Source organism: Dendrobates tinctorius, unplaced genomic scaffold, assembly GCF_039654945.1.
Source record: "Dendrobates tinctorius isolate UK_male_01 unplaced genomic scaffold, ASM3965494v1 ptg000013l, whole genome shotgun sequence".
Taxonomy (NCBI): Eukaryota; Metazoa; Chordata; class Amphibia; order Anura; family Dendrobatidae; genus Dendrobates; species Dendrobates tinctorius.
In genome coordinates this window covers 14,290,940-14,313,469 of record NW_027361681.1, presented here as the reverse complement: position 1 = coordinate 14,313,469, position 22,530 = coordinate 14,290,940, and the positions used below count along the sequence as shown (strand labels likewise).

Below are 22,530 nucleotides of genomic sequence, written 5' to 3'. Positions count from 1 at the left end.
GGAACTAAATCAGGTGATCTCTTGATTGCTGGCGAACGCCTTCCAATATTATAAATGTTATCAGTGTGGCAGGTGTAGAAAGATGGTGGACCTGGGGATTTTACTCAGTTTGAGGCCCACTTTTCTGAAATTAGACAATCCCTACAAATAAAATTACATTTATAAGGAAAATTTGTAGAGTGAAAAAATCAGACCTTAAAAGAATAAAAATTATTCTGGTGACACATTCCTTTTAAGGAGGCCCATGGTATCTGAAATCTGCAGTGGCCCCCAATAATAATGGTAATCCGCTGGTGTGGGGGGCCTCACCTGCTCCACTTCCCTCTCACAGATTCCTGGAAATCCCAAGAACATTCCAAAAACAATTTGTGAAATTTTGATAAAGTGTAAATATTTTACTTTTCACCTTGATTTTAGTGTTTTTTTTCTTATGTGTAGCTTTTAAGCCATTTGGGCACTTGAAGGATTAATTTGCACTCTTTTTTTTTTTTTTTTTTTTTCAATACAGTTTTTTTTTTTACATTCTTAAAATGTTTTGACATTTTTTTTTTTTTTGCCAATTTTCTTGAACGTTTGTTCCTGTTGATGTGGCGTCCGGGAGGTGTCTTCAGCTGTGCGCTATTTTCTGTTTGCTGCCTGCTGCCTCGTCACGTTCTAATCTGTAGATTTTGTAAATTGTGTAAAAACTTTAATCTTTTTATTTTTTCTTTTTTTTGGATGAGAAAAAAAAAAACCACATCGGGGGGGCATCGACGTTGAGATTCCCAGAGTTTGTGTTGCTTTTATTCAAGATGAATCGAGTTCTGTGTTTTACATAAAGCTGAATGTCCTTTCCTTATAAAAGGGTGTAGTGTATTGGTGTCACTGCGGTTCATGATTTTATCGGCTGGATGTGACGCTGCCTGTAAGGACTCGTTCACTCGTGTTCACAGCAGCGGTTCTCTGTATTCCAGGGTAAGGCCGGGATCGCACATGCTAAGAATACGGCCGAGTCTCGCATATTAACACCCCTGCTGCCGGCACTCGGATCGCAACGTACAGCCGCATAGCAATACATGGAGCCGCACGTTCCGATCCGAGTGCCGGCAGCAGGGTATTAACATGTGAGACTCGGCCGTATTCCTTGCATGTGTGATCCCGGCCTTACTTGAGAATACAGACGGTAAATTATGGCTACTAGAGTTGAGCAAAAAGACTTGTGCTGCCCCATTCTGTTCATCCGTGACATCCTGGTCACCTCTTGCATTTTCTAGGCCACATGACTTCACATGAAGCCTAGTGATGGTACGGGGCTCGGTAAAAGAATCTCAGGATGCTGTTTGCAAAAGTCAAGACTACCCTGGCCTGGGTATGATCGCCGACCGCATTGGACACTGGACAGGGGCAGTTCAAAGCTTTTGGTTTAACTCTAATTGCTATCAGTGGCCGACCTAAATGAGGCCTCATAGGTGAAGCCTCCTGCCGATTGCACTAGATCTTGCTTTGGCAGTACAGCAGGTACCTTTACATGCCTATGATCGTGTCCAGGCTAAAGGGGTGCCTGCCACCTTTACTTATGCTTCTCCAGTTAATCAGAAGGTCAGATGGCTGGTTATTTGCCTGGCTGCTGTGGTTGCCCCCAGTATAGTGTCTCTTGTAGCTTGCAGCACATTTAACCCCTTTACCCCCAAGGGTGGTTTGCACGTTAATGACCGGGCCAATTTTTACGATTCTGACCACTGTCCCTTTATGAGGTAATATCTCTGGATCGCTTCAACGGATCTTGGCGATTCTGACATTTTCTCATGACATATTGTACTTCACTTTAGAAGTAAAATTTATTCGATATAACTTGCGTTTATGAAAAAAATGGAAATATGGCAAAAATTTTGAAAATTTTGCAATTTTCAAACTTTGAATTTTTATGCCCTTAAAACAGCTATGTCACACAAAATAGTTAATAAATAACATTTCCCACATATCTACTTTACATCCGCACAATTTTGGAAACAAAATTTTTTCTTGTTAGGAAGTTATAAGGGTTAAAAGTTGGCCAGCGACTTCTCATTTTTACAACAAAATTTAAAAAACCATTTTTTTTAGGGACCACCTCACATTTGAAGTCACTTTGAGGGGTCTAAAAAGTGACACCATTCTAAAAACTGCACCCCTCAAGCTACTCAAAACTGCATTTAAGAAGATTACTAACCCTTCAGGTGCTTCACAGGAGCAGAAGCAACGTGGAAGGTAAAAATGAACATTTAACTTTTTAGTCACAAAACTGATCTTTTAGCAACAATTTTATTTTCCCAAGGGTAGCAGGAGATATTGGACCCCAAAAGTTGTTAAATTTGTCCTTAGTACGCTGATACCCAAAATGTGGGGGGGGAACACTGTTGGGCACATGGCAGGGCTCAGAAGGGAAGGAGCGCCGATTGACTTTTTCAACCTAAAATTGGCTGGAATTGAGATCGGACGCAATGTCGTGTTTGACGAGCCCCTGATGTGCCTAAACAGTGGTAACCCCCCACAAGTGACCCCATTTTGGAAACTAGACTCCCTAAGGAACTTATCTAGATGTGTGGTGAGCACTTTGACCCCCCAAGGGCTTCACAGAAGTTTATAACGCCCGGGTGTGAAAATAAAAAAATATTTTTTCCACAAACGTGATCTTTTAGTCCCAAATATTTTGTTTTCTGAAGGGTAACAGGAGAAATTGGACCCCAAAAGTTGTCCAATTTGTCCTGAGTACACTGATACACAATGTGGGGGGGGAACCACTGTTTGGGCACATGGCAGGGCTCAGAAGGGAAGGAGCGCCATTTGACTTTTTCAACCTAAAATTGGCTGGAATTGAGATCGGATGCCATGTCACGTTTGACGAGCCCCTGATGTGCCTAAACAGTGGAATCCCCCCCCCCCCCCCCACAAGTGACCCCATTTTGGAAATTAGACCCCCCCTCCTAAGGAACTTATCTAGATATGTGGTGAGCACTTTGAACCCCCAAGAGTTTCGCTAAAGTTTATAATGCCTGGGTGTGAAAATATAAAATCCAATTTTTTTTTTTTTCCACAAAAATTATTTTTGTCCCCAATTTTTAATTTTCTCAAGGGTAACAGGAGAAATTGGACCCCAAAAGTTGTTGTCCAATTTGTCCTGAGTACGCTGATACCCCAAATGTGGGAGAAAACTACTGTTTGGGCACACGTCGGAGCTTGAAAGGAAAGTAATGACGTTTTGGAATGCAGACTTTGATGGAATGGTCTGCGGGCGTCATGTTCCATTTACAGAGCCCCTGATGTGCCTAAACAGTAGAAACCCCCCACAAGTGACCCCATTTTGGAAACTAGACCCTCCCTAAGGAAGTTATCTAGATGTGTGGTGAGCACTTTGAACCCCCAAAATGTGAAAATATAAAATCCTATTTTTTTCCCACAAAAATGATCTTTTAGTCCCCAATTTTTAATTTTCCCAAGGGTAAAGTCGTCCAATTTGTCCTGAGTACGTTGGTACCCCACATGTGGGAAAAAACTGTTTAGGCACATGTCGGGGCTCGAAAGGGAAGTACTGACGTTTTGGAATGCAGACTTTGATGGTCTGCGGGCGTTATGTTCCGTTTGCAGAACCCCTAATGTGCCTAAACAGGAAAAAAAAAATGTGACATCATTTTGGATACTAGACCCCCAAAGAAAAAATCTAGATGTGCCCCCAACTAATCTAATGTTTCCGGTAAAGTAAATTAGTAGTGCATGGAGGTGTGGTACAGTTTGAAGCAATCCTTCATACACAGGCCAGGGCCTTAACCACTACCTCCTGGAACTAAAGGTACGACATATCGGTGTGGCGTGCACATCGTGACAGCAGGAATGCTTTGAGCATTGCCATTTGGACGATGTGCACGGACGGCTTTTTATACCACACCTTGGCCTTCCTCAAAGATCAACACCCCCCATGTTTTTATTGTACCTCAGTACACAGTCAGGTTTGCTGACCTGTGTAGAGGTACCCCGTACAGTGCAGAGGGTGCTGCCATCACCGTGTATGTTGGTCAAGTGAAGTACATCCCTCTTGTACTTTACCACCAGGAGGTGGTCGCTACATTGGGCTCTGCTCTCACCTTTTCGGAGCATCTGCCCATGTAGCGACTTCGGGAGGCCTCTCTGATTTTTGCGGACAGTACCGCAGGATGCGGTACCTTGCGCAGAGAGGGATTTGTAGAGTGGGACGCTGGTATAAAAGTTATCAGTGTAGAGGTGATAACCTTTATCCAGCAGTGGGTGCACCAAATCCCACAATTTTCCCACTCGTTCCCAGAAAAGGAGGACACTCGGGGTTCAATCCTGGTGTCCTTCCCTTCGTACACTCTAAACCTCTGGGTGTACCCTGAGGTACTCTCACACAGCTTATAGAGTTTGATTCCGTACCTGGCCCTCTTACTGAGCAGGTATTGACAGAATTGCAGCCTTCCCTTGAAATGAACCAAGGACTCATCCACGCAGATGTCCTCAGCAAGAGTGAGGACCCCTGCAGAGAAGTCAGGTCACCTGCAGGTCAGAGACAGGTCACAGAGCAGTTACACCGTTGCTGTGACCTGTCATTGGTGGGATCGAATGATTACATCGATCCCACCAATCCATGCTTGCCCTGATGACCATGGCAACGGCCTAGGATCGGAGCTCACATCTCAGATTCCTAGGCAGGTCACGGCCAGGGCGCAGAGTGGTCACAGCGTGACCGCAGCTGTGCCCTGTGGTTGGTGCGATCAACGATAACATCGATTGCGCCAACCAGCTCGTGCTGGGCCTGTACCAGGCTCCGGCCTTGGATCGGTGCTAATACAGCACCAATCCGGGCCGGTACTGGCAGGTCACAGTGGCTGTATACCGCCGCTGTGCCCAGCGATTGGCGCGAATGATTAGATCAGTGATCGCGCCAATCCGGGGGCTAAAAGCTGGTGCCTGGCGTTGCCAGGCATCGGGGTTAGGATCGAGTACATCGGTGCTCCGATCCTAGCCTAGGACCTCATTGTTTCAGCCAATGAGAAACGCTGCGATTTGCTGTTAAGAATTGAACAGTCAATCACAGCGCTCTGGAGGCCGGGGGGGCGGGATCGCAGCCCGGGAGGCCGACACCATCTTCCCTAAGGTGAGTTGGCGTTGGAATTTTAGTCGCGGTATCGCATTAAAGGCCTCGACGTACTATCCCGTCCACGGTCATACGAGCCCAGGTACCGTGGACAGGATAGTACATCGGATGTCAGAAAGGGGTTAAAGCCCTTGTTCGCATATGGCTATAGCAATGATGCGTGAAGAATCATCTCATTCAGAAGGCATCATGGAGGCATGAAGGATAGGTAAACTGTCCCAAAAATGCATCAGCCAGTGAGACTTGAGAAATACAGCGAGGAGGGGACAAATCACAACTGTGTGATGGTGACATTGTAACAGTATAACATGACATTACACTGCGCGGTGTGCACAAGGTCTTCCAGAACTGGAGCCAATGACACAACTGGTTAACCTGCCTTTCTCTGTTGTAAAATCAATTTACCTAAGAATTACGAATGCAGCTCTGGGTGTAACTAGAGCATAATCCATAACCATATCCGGCTCCAGCATGAGGCGTGACCCAGCCTTGGTGACCGCAGCTGTTCTGTGAGGGGAGAGCATTTCATACTGCTCCCCCCTGACCTGAGTCCTCAGAGACTTTGTTTTGGCAACAGGAAAATGCTAGGATTAGAGCTTAGTTATATTAACGGCTGCCACCGTGCCAACTGCGGGGTTGTCAGGACGTATACAGGTGGCCCAATATAAGTGGAGCTTCGCAGGAAATGCTTCACGAGCAATCACTGTGTATATATAGACGTAGATCCATACGATACTTTGCCGTATAACTACTGTATAGAATAAATCTCCATAATTAGCATAGTTGCTGGGTACATATATTTCTTACCAGCAGAATAGTGAGTGCAGCTCTGGAGTATAATACAGGAGGTAACTCAGGATCAGTAATGTAATGTATGTACACGGTGACCACACCAGCAGAATAGTGAGTGCAGCTCTGGGGTATAATACAGGATGTAACTCAGGATCAGTAATGTATGTACACAGTGACTGCACCAGCAGAATAGTGAGTGCAGCTCTGGAGTATAATACAGGATGTAATTCAGGATCAGTACAGGATCAGTAATGTATGTACACAGTGACTGCACCAGCAGAATAGTGAGTGGAGCTCTGGAGTATAATACAGGATGTAATTCAGGATCAGTACAGGATCAGTAATGTATGTACACAGTGACTGCACCAGCAGAATAGTGAGTGCAGCTCTGGAGTATAATACACGATGTAACTCAGGATCAGTACAGGATATGTAATGTATGCACACAGTGACTATACCAGCAGAATAGTGAGTGCAGCTCTGGAGTATAATACACGATGTAACTCAGGATCAGTACAGGATATGTAATGTATGTACACAGTGACTGCACCAGCAGAATAGTGAGTGCAGCTCTGGTGTATAATACAGGATGTAACTCAGGATGAGTACAGGATCAGTAATGTATATACACAGTGACTGCACCAGCAGAATAGTGAGTGCAGCTCTGGGGTATAATACAGGATGTAACTCAGGATGAGTACAGGATCAGTAATGTATGTACACAGTGACTGCACCAGCAGAATAGTGAGTGCAGCTCTGGAGTATAATACAGGAGTTAACTCGGGATCAGTACAGGATCAGTAATATAATGTATGTACACAGTGACTGCATCAGCAGATTAGTGAGTGCAGCTCTGGGTATAATACAGGATGTAACTCAGGTTCCCTTCTTCTCAACTCCCTACCTGCCTTCCTCTCCTATTGTACATATGCACTGACTGCAGGAATATCTGGTCACCCTCTCCCCTAAAGTGCCCCACCCCCAAAAAAATTCCCAAATTTCCACTTTAGTATAGAATAAATCTCCATAATTAGCATAGTTGCTGGGTACATATATTTCTTAGCAGCAGAATAGTGAGTGCAGCTCTGGAGTATAATACAGGAGGTAACTCAGGATCAGTAATGTATGTACACGGTGACTGCACCAGCAGAATAGTGAGTGCAGCTCTGGAGTATAATACAGGATGTAACTCAGGATCAGTACAGGATTAGTAATATAATGTATGTACATCGTGACTGCACCAGCAGAATAGTGAGTGCAGCTCTGGAGTATAATACAGGTTGTAACTCAGGATCAGTAATGTATGGACACAGTGACTGCACCAGCAGAATAGTGAGTTCAGCTCTGGAGTATAATACAGGTTGTAACTCAGGATCAGTAATGTAATGTATGTACACAGTGACTGCACCAGCAGAATAGTGAGTGCAGCTCTGGGGTATAATACAGGAGTTAACTCAGGATCAGTAGAGGATAAGTAATGTATGTACACAGTGACTGCACCAGCAGAATAGTGAGTGCAGCTCTGGAGTATAATACAGGAGTTAACTCAGGATCAGTAAGGCTGTGTTCACACACAGTGTTTTTTTATCGGTTTTTACCGCGGTTTTCACTATAAAACCGCTAAAAATAAGCTGCACAGTCATTTCTATGCATTTTGCACTTTTTGTGCACATTGATGCGTTTTTTACCGCGAAAAAAACGCATCGCGGTAAAAAACGCAGCATGCTCATTAATTTTGCGGATTTTTCCGCGGTTTTGGCTTCTCCCATGCGTTTAGAAACCGCTGCGGTAAAAAACGCATCAAAACCGCGCAAAAAACGCCGCGGAAAAATAGGTGCGGTTTCTGGGAAGGGATTCAGGTTTTTGTGCAGAAATTTTCTGCAACGTGTGCACTTAGCCTAATGTATGTACACAGTGACTGCACCAGCAGAATAGTGAGTGCAGCTCGAGTATAATACAGGAGTTAGCTCAGGATCAGTAATGTATGTGCACAGTGACTGCATCAGCAGATTAGTGAGTGCAGCTCTGGGTATAATACAGGATGTAACTCAGGTTCCCTTCTCAACTCCCTACCTGCCTTCCTCTCCTATTGTACATATGCACTGACTGCAGGAATATCTGGTCACCCTCTCCCCTAAAGTGCCCCACCCCCAAAAAAATTCCCAAATTTCCACTTTAGTATAGAATAAATCTCCATAATTAGCATAGTTGCTGGGTACATATATTTCTTAGCAGCAGAATAGTGAGTGCAGCTCTGGAGTATAATACAGGAGGTAACTCAGGATCAGTAATGTATGTACACGGTGACTGCACCAGCAGAATAGTGAGTGCAGCTCTGGAGTATAATACAGGATGTAACTCAGGATCAGTACAGGATTAGTAATATAATGTATGTACATCGTGACTGCACCAGCAGAATAGTGAGTGCAGCTCTGGAGTATAATACAGGTTGTAACTCAGGATCAGTAATGTATGGACACAGTGACTGCACCAGCAGAATAGTGAGTGCAGCTCTGGAGTATAATACAGGCTATCAGCAACCTGTTGACTCTACACACAGAACAATTGCATCTATGTATCATATGGTTCTCATGTTTATCCAGATTATTAGTAATAAAGGTTTGGTCTTATGCTCACATTTAAGTTATGTTCTAATGTATGAGACTTTGCTCTTCATACATTGAACAGAGTGTAACTAAACCCAATGGAAAATCTGTTCTTCATCTTCCTCATGCTGCACGAGAGAGCTTTCCAGTCCTGTCCCCTCCATCATTACATACCTGTATACGTGTATGATAACTGTACAATCTACATTGGATCCTGGAGTAAGAAGACGTTCCACATAGGACACTGGATTAGCTGTGAGACAACCTCTGTGGTGAACCCCTCAATTTTACTCAAGGACTAACTTCAGATTTTATTTTAAAAAATGTATTTTTTTGGTGTTTGTACATTTTTGGTTCTGTTTGCTTAGGTGAAATCAGAGTCCCTTATCCAGATCTGGTACATGTGAAATCCCTGATGCTTGGGTGAGCAGCTAACATTTCTTGAATGCACATCCCTTACTTATTAGTTTGGAGGCTGGATGTAAATGATTACCCAGGTTCCCTTCTTCTCAGCTCCCTACCTGCCTTCCTCTCCTCTTGTACATATGCACTGACTGCAGGAATATCTGGTCACCCTCTCCCCTAAAGTGCCCCACCCCACAAAAAATTCCCAAATTTCCACTTTAGTCTTTGCTGTGCATTTCAGAAACCATCTGCTTTCCCATCTGTGCAGGAGATGGCTGACTGCTTGGTGCATTGGTGCCTACCGGCTCTGAGCACCCAATCACAATAACTGATGTGCATATTCCCTCTAATGTGGATGGCGGGTGGCGCTGTTATCTGGACACTGTCTGCCCTGTGTGTTCAATGCCATAGCTACAATCGCACAGAGCAGGTGACCACTAATTCCTGTGGAACCATCGGAGTGGGTCTAGTGGAACCCAGCAACAGTAAGTGAGAAACCATGTGCAGGGACTTGAAAAACAAAACATTAGGAAGAGCCATTGTCCAGTTCTGGTCAGAAGTGTCATCTTGTTGTACGTAATAGAAATGGCTGAACAGAAGTAGCCATATTTTTCACTTCCTCTTAGATCAGTGTTCCCCCAACTCCGGTCATCAAGAGCCCCCAACAGGTCATGTTTTCAGGATTTCCTTAGTATTTCACAGGTGATGGAATTCCTGCCTGTGTAGGTAATGCAATTATCACCTGGGCAATACTAAGAAAATCCTGAAAACATGACCTGTTGGTGGTTCTTGATGACTGGAGTTGGGGAACACTGCTCTAGCTGGATTGTGTGCTTCCCGCTATTCTATACTGCCAACATAAGTGTCCTTCACCATCTGCTAAAGGTTTTTTAGGGTTAGGACCATGCCCACTCATCGGGAGGAGGATTGTTTCTGGACAGTTCCCAAGTCCAGGGTGAGTCCTACCACAGGAGCTGCCCATGAAGTGTTGACATGACATAGGTGGAACATTTAACCTTCTGATCTAGTTTTGCACGCTCCCGTATGTGTCTGCACCTGTAGCACACTTATGGGGTGCTCTCCGTGTGACCAGTTTGGAGAACTATTTTGAAGGTGCACTGTGGTCCATTTATTCAACCATGTACCATAGCAGATGGGCAGCCTCTCATTGCACTAAAGTCAGTAATCATGGAGCAGATTTCAGCCTGACTGGAGCTGTACGAATTTAGGCTATATTATACAGGGTTTCCATGACGGTTTTGTATAACTGTCGCACCTTTGGTTCGTCCATATCATTGTATGTGGTGCATAAAAGAATGCTTCCGATGCCCACCGTGAGGGCCCAGTCCTGGAGGTAGAGGAAGAAATGATACAGATGATAAGTTATAAGAGGCTGAAAAGATGGAATATCTGTGTCTGTAGGGTGGAGAATATCCCAGAGATCTAGGCGCAGTTGGATGAGCTGCCCATTAACTCTGCGAGCCATCCCAAAAGACAAGAAGGACGTGTCCACTTCTGTGGGAGGTTCGAAGTTCTTGCTAGGGATAATTAGGAGACTCCCTGGAAATTCCTCCCAAGGCTTGGAGAAAGTGAATCACAAGCTCCTTATTTTTAAAGGCATTATTTTCCTTTCTAAACACAACATAATAAAAAATAGCACCCAATAAATAGGATGTAATAAGTATCATCTGTGACAATGTTCACAGAAGTCACTTCAATGAGATGAAAGATCATGTAAACGCTGCACAACCTGAGTACATTTAATTTCAATAATATACTTTTTACTCTAATCACAAACTCCTTCTGACCTCTGTTGGCAAAATCCGGATTCGCAATAAATCACATCTGCTGGGAAGGGGAGTTTAAGTAAAACAAAATTACACATCCATTGATGTAAAGTAAGTGCTCTGGGCGGAGCTAGCTGGTAGCATTTAGGGAGAAGCTGCTGTTTGGGGAGAGTACCGTGCACATCTGTATACCAATTACAGAGTGGAGGGGAATTCTTGTGCCTGGATCAGTATCCGGGAATGTGAAGGAGAAAGCAAAGTCACACACCACCAGATACAGTGGCTACGGAAAGTATTCAGACCCCTTTAAATTTTTTGTTACTCTTTGTTTCATTGCATCCCTTTGGTAAATTCAAAAAAGTTCATTTTTTCGCATTAACCCCTTCACCCCCAAGGGTGGTTTGCATGTTAATGCCCGGGCCAATTTTTACAATTCTGACCACTGTCCCTTTATGCGGTAATAACTCTGAAACGCTTCCATGGATCCCGGTGATTCTGACAATGTTTTCTCGTGACATATTGTACTTCATGTTAGTGGTAAAATTTCATTCATATAACTTGCGTTTATTTGTAAAAAAAAAACAACAGAAATTTGGCGAGAATTTTGAAAATTTCGCAATTTTCCAACTTTGAATTTTTATGCCCTTAAATCACAGAGATATGGCACACAAAAAACTTAATAAATAACATTTCCCACATGTTTACTTTACATCAGCACAATTTAGGAACCAAAATTTTTTTTTTTTTGTTAGGAAGTTATAAGGGTTAAAAGTTGACCAGCGATTTCTTATTTTTACAACACCATTTTATTTTTAGGGACCACATCACATTTGAAGTCTCTTTGAGGGCTCTATATGATAGAAAATACCCAAAAGTGACACCATTCTAAAAACTGCACCCCTCAAGGTGCTCAAAACCACATTCAAGAAGTTTATTAACCCTTTAGGTGCTTCACAGGAATTTTTGAATGTTTAAAAAAAAAATGAACATTTAACTTTATTTTACAAAAAAAATTACTTCAGGTTCAATTTTTTTTATTTTACCAAATGTAACAGGAGAAATTAGACTGGAAAAGTTATTGTGCAATTTGTCCTGAGTACGCTGATACCTGATATGTGGGGGGGGGGGGGACCACTGTTTGGGCGCATGGCAAAGCTCGGAAGGGAAGGAGCGCCGTTTGACTTTTCACTGCAAAATTGGCTGGAATTCAGATCGGACGCCATGCCACGTTTGGAGAGCCCCTGATGTGCCTAAACCAAGGTGGATAATAATCAATGTTTTTTTAAAAAAAATCGGATTTTTTTTTTATTTAAATCGGATTTTTTTCAATAAACTGCTTTTTGAGGAAAATATTTTACCATCCAAAGGTTCTTCCATCATGAGATAAAGCTGAGTTGTTTAACTCAGTAGAATAAAGGCTGTATATGTGTAACATTCACAATGCCATGCTCTTCCAGAGGTGTCTGTAGGATTAGTGGGCAGTTTCTTTCCTATATTATCACAGACGCTCGCTTTACTTACGCAGTTCTCAAAACTGAATTTGACTCTGCAGAGGTCCCAGCCTCTTCTTCATGGCAAAAATGTTACAACATGAACAGAGTTGAGAAAAAGACCTTAATCCTATTGTTCTACAAACCTATGAATACAGAATCACCCCCTTCAGTGCCAAGTCCAAGAAGTTAGACAATATGTTTCTGATTGTTTGGAGTGGAATAGATCTGCACAACACAAGAAGAATGTGAATCTAAGTGTGAGGAGGAGGAAGGGCAAGCAGACAAGAAAATGAAAGTGAAACTTTGAGCACAATACTGCAGCATAGCCACAGACAGACAAGTCTGGATCTGTTTGTGTGTACGATCTGAGGTTTATTACATTCTTTCCTTATAATGGCAGCAGGCCGTAAAAGAGACCCAGCTTGGGAATATTTTAATGAAGCTCCTTCGCCTATCGGTAAGGCAGGCATGCGTGCAAAATGCAAACGATGCAACAAAGAGATGCAAGGCCTGGTGGCGCGAATGAGGCAACATCATGAGAAGTGCGGTGATGAAGATGACCAAAGAAACACTTCTGAACAGGCAGGATCTTCAGGTTGGTAAACATTTTTATTGAATCCTATTTCTAAAGACTGAACTGTCATGTGTGAGAAAAATTATATTTATTATTACTGCATGTTACTGTCATTTGGTACAGTTATGAAGAAAAACAAATATTCCTTTTGGGGCAGGGGCAGTGATGTGTTGTGTACAATAAGCAGAAATTGTATAAACAATAAAATAACAGCATTGACTTTTTTTGTTTAGGGGAATTCATGGATTCTGGAAACTATCCACCTCCAAGATCACCATCATCCTGTTCTACAGTTTCAGAGTTATCCATCCAGGATAGTGCTTCATTAGCAGCAGCAGCAGCATCATCAGACACCCACAGCCAAATATTACCATCACCCAAAAGGAAGAAAAAACCTTTACCTCCTGGAACCACCATAGAAAGGTTTGTGATAAGAACTAGCAGATTAGAAAAAGAGTTGATTGATGAAAAAATTGCCCAGTTTATTTATGCAACGAACTCTTCTTTCCGTCTGACTGAGAACCCACATTTCATTAATATGGTTCAGTCACTGAGACCAGGATACAGTCCACCCAGCAGAGCTGATGTTGCAGGGAAACTGCTGGATCAAGTGTATGACAGAGAAATGGAGCAATGTGCAACAGCTCTGGAGGGTAAAATTGTTAACCTAAGTATTGATGGGTGGAGTAATGTCCACAATGATCCTATTGTATGTGCTTGTATAACAACAGAAGAAGGTAAAGTCTTCCTTGCACAAACAACTGATACGTCAGGAAATGCACACACAGCAGAATACTTACAAGAAGTGGCAGTAAAAGCTATAACGACATGTGAACAAAAATTCAAATGTCTAGTACGCAGTTTGGTCACTGACAATGCTGCAAACGTATCCAAGATGAGAAGAGATTTAGAAGAGCAGGGAGGGAATACAAAGCTGCTAATAACATATGGTTGCAGTGCTCATTTGCTGCACCTCTTAGCCAAAGACTTAAGTGTTCCAGAAATAAAGGCTAATGTTGTTGAAATTGCTAAATACTTCCGTAATAATCATTTTGCTGCAGCAGCTCTGAAAAGGATGTGTGGAACCAAGCTAACGCTCCCACAAGATGTTAGATGGAACTCTGTGGTGGACTGTTTTGAGCAGTATATCAAAAACTGGCCTGTTCTGATGACACTTTGTGAAGAAAATCGAGATAAAATAGATGGCACTGTCACGGCCAAAATCCTCAACATTGGGCTTAAGAGAAATGTTGAACATATGCTGAGCTTCCTGAAACCCATCTCTCAAGCTTTAAACAAAATACAGAAAAATAGCTGTTTTATTGCGGATGCTGTTGAAATTTGGAAGGAACTGAGTGAACACTTAAAAACAGAACTACACATGGACAGAATTAAATTACAAGCAGTAAACAAACGAATGGGACAAGCACTGACTCCAGCTCATTTTTTGGCAAATATTGTCAATATCCAATATCAGGGTCAAAACCTAAGTGCTGAGGAAGAGGAGTTAGCTATGACATGGGTATCCAGCAATCATCCATCTTTAATGCCAACTATAATAAACTTCAGCGCTAAGGGGGAACCATTCAAGAAATATATGTTTGCTGAAGATATTTTAAGGAAGGTCACACCAGTAAACTGGTGGAAGTCACTTAAGCGCTTGGATTTAGAGACTGTTCAAGTAATGATTTCACTTTTAACAGCAGTAGCTTCTTCTGCAGGCGTTGAAAGAATATTCTCTTCCTTTGGACTCATTCATTCTAAATTGAGAAATCGGTTGGGACCCAATAAAGCAGGAAAGCTTGTTTTTCTTTTCCAGATTATGAATAGGAACAAAGAAGAAGATGATGATGAAGATGACGACAAGTGAGCTACAGAGGACAGCAGGGACAGTAGTATTTAAGTTTTTCATGTGTCGGCTGGGCTGACAGTCTAAGATTCTTAAAATATATATATATTTTGTTTAGCCAAATTAGTTAACAAACATGGATGTTTGTTTAAGCAAATAACTTATGCTGTAATGTGGTTATTGTTTCAGTTGAATAAATCTATTTAAATTGTTATTAAGGTCAGGATTATTTTTCTCCTTCCTAAGTACAACAGAACAGTGGTGTCCAAATATGAATGATTAACCCATTAAACTGGGGAGAAAAAGTAATATAAAAAGTGATTCTAAAAATCTTCATCTACTTGCATGTTAAAGTAGCAAGAACTAGTTTAGGTAGAAACTTTGATTTAAATCACTGATTTAAATCAAGCCTTACTGACTAGTGATTTAAATCGTGATTTAAATCAGTTAGATTTAAATCAAATCCACCCTGGCCTAAACAGTGGAAACCCCCCACAAGTGACCCAATTTTGGAAACTAGACCCCCCCCCCCAAGGAACTTATCTAGATATGTGGTGAGCACTTTGAACCCCCAAGGGCTTTACAGAAGTATAACGTACAGCCGTACAATTAAAAAATCTTATTTTTTCCACAAACATGATCTTGTCATTTTTATTTTCCCAAGGGTAACAGGACCCCAAAAGTTATTGTGCAATTTGTCCTGAGTACGCTGATACCCCATATGTGGGGGTAAACCACTATTTGGGCGCATGGCAGAGCTCGGAAGGGAAGCAGCGCCATTTGACTTTTTGGGCTGGAATTGAGATTGGATGACATGTAGCATTTGGAAAGCCCCTGATGTGCCAAAACAGTGGAAACCCCCTAATTCTAACCCCAACACACCCCTAACCCTAATCTCAGCCTTAACCCTAACGGGAAAATGGAAATAAATACATTTTTTTTTTTTATTTTATTATTTTTCCTTAACCTAAGGGCTGATAACGGGGGTTTGATTTACTATTTATAGTGGGTTTTTTATTTTTGGCAGCTGTCGCACGCTAAAAGACGCTCTTTATTGTAAAAATAGTTTATACATGACCACATTTTGAGAGCTATAATTTTTCCATATTTTGACCCACTGAGTCATGTGAGGTCTTATTTTTTGCGGGACAAGTTGACATTTTTATTGGTACCATTTTTGGGCACGTGACTTTTTTGATCGCATTTTATTCCGATTTTTGGGACGCAGAATGAACAAAAATCAGCGTTTCATGAATTTCTTTTGGGGGGTGCATTTACATCATTCCGCGTGCGGTAACATTGATAAGGCGGTTTTATTCTTCGAGTCGGTACGGTTACAGCGATACCTCATTTATGTAGTTTTTTTATGTTTTGGCGCTTTTATGCTATGAAAACAATTTTATATTTTTTCGCTGATTACGCTGTATGGCGGCTCATTTTTTGCGGGACAAGATGACGTTTTCAGCGGTACCATGGATATTTATGTCGGTCTTTTTGATCGCGCGTTATTGCACATTTTGTTCGGCGGTATGATGATAAAGCATTATTTTTTCCTTCGTTTTTTATTTTTTAAGGGGTTCAATAAAGGGGTTAACTAGTGGGACAGTTTTATAGGGTGGGTCTTTACGGACGCGGCGATACCAAATATGTGTACCTTAATTGTTTTTTTTTATTTTCAAAAAATGCATTTATTAGGGAATATATATATATATATTTTTTTTAAATTAGCTATTTTTTATAAATTATTTTTACATTTTCTTTTTTATTTTAACTTTATTACACTGTCCCAGGGGGGACATCACTGTCATGTGACTGATCAGCGATCTGACACAGGCGCTGCATAGGCTTCCTCATGCCTGCGCTCTGCAGGCAGTGAGGAAGCCGGCTCCCTGCAGGCCCCCGCCGCCATATTGGATCGTGCTGCTCAGGGGGTCTCAGGGAAGCACGGAGGGAAACCCCTCCCTGTGCGCTTCTCTCCTATGCCCCTGGTACACTGCGATCACGTTTGATCGCGGTGTGCCAGGGGTTAACGTGCCGGGTGTCAGCTGTGATAAGCTGACACCCGGCCGCGATCAGCGGCGCTCCCCACAGGGGGCGCCCCTGATCGCTATGACGAACTATTCCGTCCTTGGGACTTAGGTCACATGGAGGGAATAGTACGTCTAATGTAGGAAAGGGGTTAATGTACACTCTGCACCCCGCCTTGTCTGAAAAACAGAATTGTAGACCTTTTTGCAAATTTATTAAAAAAAGAAAAACTGAAATATCACGTGGTCATAAGTATTTGGACCCTTTGGTGAGACACTCATATTTAAGTCACATCCTGTCCATTTCATTGTGATCCTCCTTGAGATGGTTCTACTCCTTCATTGGAGTCCAGCTGTGTTTAATTAAACTGATAGGACTTGATTTGTAAAGGCACACCCCTGTCTATATAAGAGTTCACAGCTCACAGTGCATGTCAGATAAAATGAGAATCATGAGGTCATGTCAGATCAAATGAGAATCATGAGGTCAAAGGAACTTACTAAGGAGCTCAGAGACAGAATTGTGGCAAGGCACAGATCTGTCTATATAAGACCTCACTGCTCACAGTGCATGTCAGACCAAGTGAGAATCATGAGGATATACAGTATATATATATGGACATATATTTTGCATAGTAGTTGCATTGGCAGAAGAAGGTGGCAGAATGGCTCAGGATTTGTGAACAGGAGGTTAGATCAGGTGTCATAAAATAAATGCGTCAGGGGAGATTGAAGGTGCTAAGAAACCTGGGAAAGTCTTCAAGGAAGCTGAAGATGTGACCTCAAGATGATGTTAGTGGCCCATGCAGAGTTGACTTTTCGCTGTCGCAGTACTGGGTGAAAGTAAGATCACTCTCCACATATGCAGTGTCAGTTAGACGAGTTAATATTTTTATTGTTTTTATTTTTCTTTTGCCCCTTTTCTCCCCCATTTCTTATATCTCTACGCTGATAATTGTGAGAGGCACCATACCTGCTGTTGGTGTCAATAGATAATTTGGAGATTCAGTTTTAGTTTCCCTTTGTATATGGGTATAGTGTTGGCTGCTCAGTTTCTCTTTATAGGGACAGATGACTGACCTCTCACTCTTCTCCCTAGCTCTTCCATTGACCCAGGATGGACAGTGGAATCTTATATATGTCTGAGCCCATGGAAGAAATCACCACGCTCGGACACCCGCAGAAGAGCTATTAGGTTTATGTCTCAGGTACATTCCCTCCTGTAACTGTATAGCTGTACAGCGGGTGAAATAATTATTGAACACGTCAACAATTTTCAAAGTAAATATATTTCTAAAGGTGCTATTCACATAAAATTCTCACAAAGTGTCGATAACAACCCATCCAATACAGGCAAAGAAATCAAACCATAGCTGTCCATAAATGAAGTTATATGTAATAATGAGAAATGACATTGGGGCGGTCCGGTCCGATGGGTGTCGCAGGTCTGGCGCCTCCCATCTTCTTGCTATGCCGCCCTCCTGTTGTTTCATCGTTCCCCGGCATCGCGCTCCTGCGCAGGCGTACTTATTTGCCCTGTTGAGGGCATAGCAAAGTACTGCAGTGCGCAGGCGCTGGGCCTCTCTCACCTCTCCCGGCACCTGCGCACTGCAGTACTTTACTCTTCCCTCAACAGGGCAGATAAGTACACCTGCGCAGGTTCACGATGCCGGGAGCGATGAAGAAAGTTGGAAGGTGGCGTCGCAAGAAGATGGGAGGCGCCGGACCAAGACCATCGACACCCATCGGACCGGACTGACCTCGGGTGAGTATAATAAAACTTATTTTTCTTATCTTTCAGGTCAGACCAGGGGCTTATCTACAGCATTATAGAATGCTGTAGATAAACCCTGAAAGACAGTGGCCGCATCTTATATCGACCAAAACTGCTGACAGGTCCACAACATTTAGACAAGCCTGTGAAATACTGGGAGAATATAGTCTGGTCATATGAGACCAAAATTGCACTCTTTGCATGTCATAATACACACAATGTTTGGAGGCCAGAAAACACTACATATCACTACACCATACTAACAGTGAAGTTTGGAAATGGGAACATCATGGTGTGGAGCTGTTATTCAGCATATGGCACTGGCAAAATTGATAAAAATCTGCCATCTACCAGGATGATGAAGATGAAACAAGGGTGGGCATTTCAGCAAGACAATGATCCCAAACATACAGCCAAGGAAACTCAATTGGTTTCAGAGAAAAAAAATAAAGCTGATACAATGGTCGAGCCAATCACAGGACCTGAATCCAATAGAAAATTTATAGAATCAACTAAAGCTCAAAGTCCGTAGAAGGAGCGCACGAGACCTTTAGGATTTGAAGAGTGTGTGGAAGAATGGGCCAAAATCACACCTAAGCAATGCATGCGACTAGTTTCTCCATACACATGGCTTTTGTTTGAAGTATTAAATAAATTTCAGTAAGTGTGTTCGATACTTTTTTCCTGTCTCATGAGTGAGCACTAAAATGCTTGGGTGCTCGTTGCTTGAACCGAACAATTCCTAATACTCACATGCTCGTTTCAAGTAACAAGTATAATGGGAGTCAATGAGAAAGCTAAGCTTTTTTTCTGGCTGACCCTACAAAGAGGTCTGGGTGCATTTAAAATGTTCAAGTGGATGGGAAGGGTGCTGATTGGAACGAGAACAGCATGGGGAAGACACCCGGAAGCATCTCTGACTCCCAGATCGCTGCTGAGAATAATGGTGTCACACTTTTACTTCACTTTAAGGAGTGGCAATAAAACATTCCAAACTGACGAGAAATTGCATTTTACAGGAAAAAAAATGTTAAGAAACAGTTTTTCCTGTATAATGACTTGTATATAAGGGAAAACTTAAAAAGGATGTAAAAAATATAATTTAAGTAAACTAAAATAGATTTTTTTATTAAAAAAAAATAGGAAATTTCATCTTCATTTATGAAGGAATCAGAAACTGCCAAAAATAAGGGACTCAGATACACTCTATATTAGACAAAAAGGAGGGCCTCATACACATTCTGTTCAAATTGTCATGTATTGGTTCTCCTAGACTCATAAAGGCTGTGCACTTTTGAGGGTTATATACCAAGGAAATGTACTCCAGATCACAAAATAGTCTGTGGGTGAGTAACATAACACCAATAAGTTTATGTGCACATGTTGATTAAAATTTCTGCATCTCTTGGCTGGAAATACGCATCTGCAGAAAGGCATGTTTTTGATTGATTTGAGTGAAGTGAATGTTGATAAACGAAGGGCAAAAACGCAATGAGAATTGACATGCTGCAGATTATTTTGTGCACCATTCATTCACCTTGCTGGCTTCTTCTTTTATCACAAATCCACGCAGAAAAAATTACACAAAAAAGCACCATATCTGCAATGTGTGCACACAGCCTAAATTTTGATCAAGTTTTTGAGGGCTATGTACCAACGAATTGTACCCAAAAAGATGTAATACCCTATGGATGAGGAATATATTACCAATAAATTTTGAACAAGTTTTTTGAGGGTTATATAGCAACGAAATGTACTCCAGACCACGGAATAGTCTATAGGTGAGCATTATAATAGCGAATAATTTTTTAATACATTTTTTGAGGGTTATATACCAGCAAAATGTACCCAAGAACACGTAATACAGTATCGCTGAGAAATGTAACCCAGCAAAATTTTTACACTTTATTTTTAGTGTTATATATTGCAAAAATGTACCCAGAACATGGAATAGTGTATGGGTAAGAAATGTGAAGAAACACACTAACTTTTCAAAGTCTTTTTCTGCTGTTATACGAGCTCGTATACCACCAAAATGTGACAGAAAGCACGTAATACTGTATGGATAAGTAATCTAATCCTGAAATTTTTCTACGCTTTTTTGTAAGTTTTACATACCATCATAATGCAACAATAACCGTGTTAAACTGTATGGATGAGTCATTGAATCCATAAAAAATTTTGACCGAATATATTTTGAAAGTGTAGTTGTACTTATACAGTAATAAAGGCTTTGCAGAAAGTGCAAAGCCAGGCAGAGATTATGAGGAGGGTCATTCATAGACCCCTGAAAGGCAACAACTGCCAGGCCTCATCAAAATATTGAATATTATAAACGCTTTATGTGCTGCTGTAATCTGGTGGTGTGATAAAGTGTGGGCTAATCCAGGCTTAGTTCATTTCTATGAGAGTGAGCCTGTCTGCATTCTCTGTTGACAGGCGGAAGTGCCTGTCTGTTATGATCCCCTCGGCAGCACTAAAAATACACTCAGACTAGACTAGTGGCAGGGCAGCACAACTCCTCCAAGGCATAGCGGGACAGCTCATGCCAGGTGTTCAGCTTTGCGATCCATTAGTTAGAAATTCGAAGAAGAATTAGGGAGTACGCTGGTTTGGTCGGCCAGGTATTGTTTGACTAAAAATGTTTCCTTCTTTGTCAAAAATACCCAGTCATCAGGCCCTGGGCTGGTGTCAAGAAAGTGGCCCACACCTTTTACAGTGCACCCATCACTCTGCTTTTTGTCTCCCTAGGCTCTCCTCCTTGGTTGGGCAAGGAAGCTTGCCCACTGCCGCTAGCGTTTGTCTGATGGGAAATTTTTCAAGATATTTGCCACATTGGCCTTTTGGTATAGCACCATTTTAGAAGACATCTCTACCTCAGGAAGAAGAGATGCATAGATCTCATTGTAATGTGGGTCTAGCAGAGTGAACAACTAGTATTTTTTTGGCCAAGAATCAACGTAATGCGAGGATCACTGGAAAGGCAGCTGTACATAAAGTCGGCCATATGTGCTATGCTCCATACAGCCAACACTTCCTTGCCTCCACCATGATGACGACTCTCCATCTCTTCTGTCTCTTCCTTCTTATTCCCATCCACGTACGAGAGACAGGACAAAGGTTATATGGCTACTAGACTCTGTTGCGCTAGCCACCAGCTCCTGTTTCTCCTCAGTATCCACCTCCTCATCCTTACCTAATCCTCACTGAGCAGATGAGATGAGGCTGGGTTGGCTACAATCTCTTTTTGTTATATCTTCCTCCATCCCTACTTGGTACGCATGCAAAGCTTCATGTTTAATCGTGACCAGCGACTTTAAGTAGACAGAAGCAGGATAGTTGTGCTGACTATGGCTTCATCGCCACTCACCATCCTTGTGGAGTCCTCAAAATCTTGGAGAACCAAACAAATATCAGACATCCATTCCCACTCTTCAGTTGTCGTGTTGGAGCTACTACTCAACCACTGGCGTCTTCTGGTCACAAAGCCTTGCCAACATGTGCAGTGTGAAGTTTCAGCAAGTGGTGACATCGCACACTAGTTGGTGAGCTGGCACTTGCATGCGCTGCTGCAGCACTGCCAGATCGGCGGCAGCTGTACCCGACTTGTGGAAATGGGAGCTGACGCTGCGTACCTTGACAAGAAACTGGCAAATTGGGTATGTTTTCACAAACCGCTGAACTACCAAGTTGAGTGTATGTGCCAAGCATGGTATCTATAAAGAGAAGGCTGGTAGTGCAATAAGAGACTGCGCTGCTGTGGTAGAATTCAAGATATCTTTATTGCCAACGCGTTTCCTGAGCCAGTCCCAGCTCACTTCATCAGGGCATGTTACAGAATTGCAGGGGTATATGTACAAAAAAAAAAAAAAGGGGAGGCACCAAGAATAGTGGGGTGACACATCAGCATGGATACATATACATGAATCATACAAAACAATAAAACTTTATTACAACCATATTAAAAACGATGTTTAAAATGCCATAAAAAGAGTGTTAGTATAAAAAACGTGATTAAAAAAAGACACGGAGGGATCAAGAGGTAAAAGATTAAAAAATGGCTCTCGAGTCCTGGGGTGGATTAGAACGTGCCTCAGA

At 42.2% G+C, this 22,530-nt stretch overlaps 2 protein-coding genes across 4 annotated transcripts in view; both read left to right on the top strand.

Annotated features, from left to right (window-relative positions):
- PPP1R26 (protein phosphatase 1 regulatory subunit 26) overlaps positions 1–22,530 on the top strand; it is a 51,651-nt gene that overhangs the window by 5,595 nt on the left and 23,526 nt on the right. For 2 of the 3 annotated variants that reach the window (XM_073559460.1, XM_073559459.1), the window contains exon 3: positions 17,758–17,866. In XM_073559460.1, the coding sequence (XP_073415561.1) occupies positions 17,758–17,866 (109 nt within the window). Of the gene's footprint in view, positions 1–17,757; positions 17,867–21,183; positions 22,198–22,530 lie in introns of those variants that run through there. The other variant, XM_073559461.1, reaches the window with a different exon arrangement.
- LOC141067568 (uncharacterized) lies at positions 11,939–17,449 on the top strand. Its single transcript, XM_073558062.1, has 3 exons — positions 11,939–12,803; positions 13,016–14,272; positions 17,382–17,449. Exons 1-3 carry the CDS (start codon positions 12,602–12,604, stop codon positions 17,447–17,449), a joined length of 1,527 nt encoding a protein of 508 aa, XP_073414163.1. The 5' UTR covers positions 11,939–12,601.

Bases quoted from the DNA above. Each gene is read 5' to 3' on its own strand.
- LOC141067568 (XM_073558062.1), top strand. From the start codon at position 12,602: ATGGCAGCAGGCCGTAAAAGAGACCCAGCTTGGGAATATTTTAATGAA. The intron at 12,804-13,015 runs GTTGGTAAACAT...TTTTTTGTTTAG, and splicing joins TGAACAGGCAGGATCTTCAG to GGGAATTCATGGATTCTGGA. The intron at 14,273-17,381 runs GTGCTGAGGAAG...TAAATGCGTCAG, and splicing joins ATATCAGGGTCAAAACCTAA to GGGAGATTGAAGGTGCTAAG.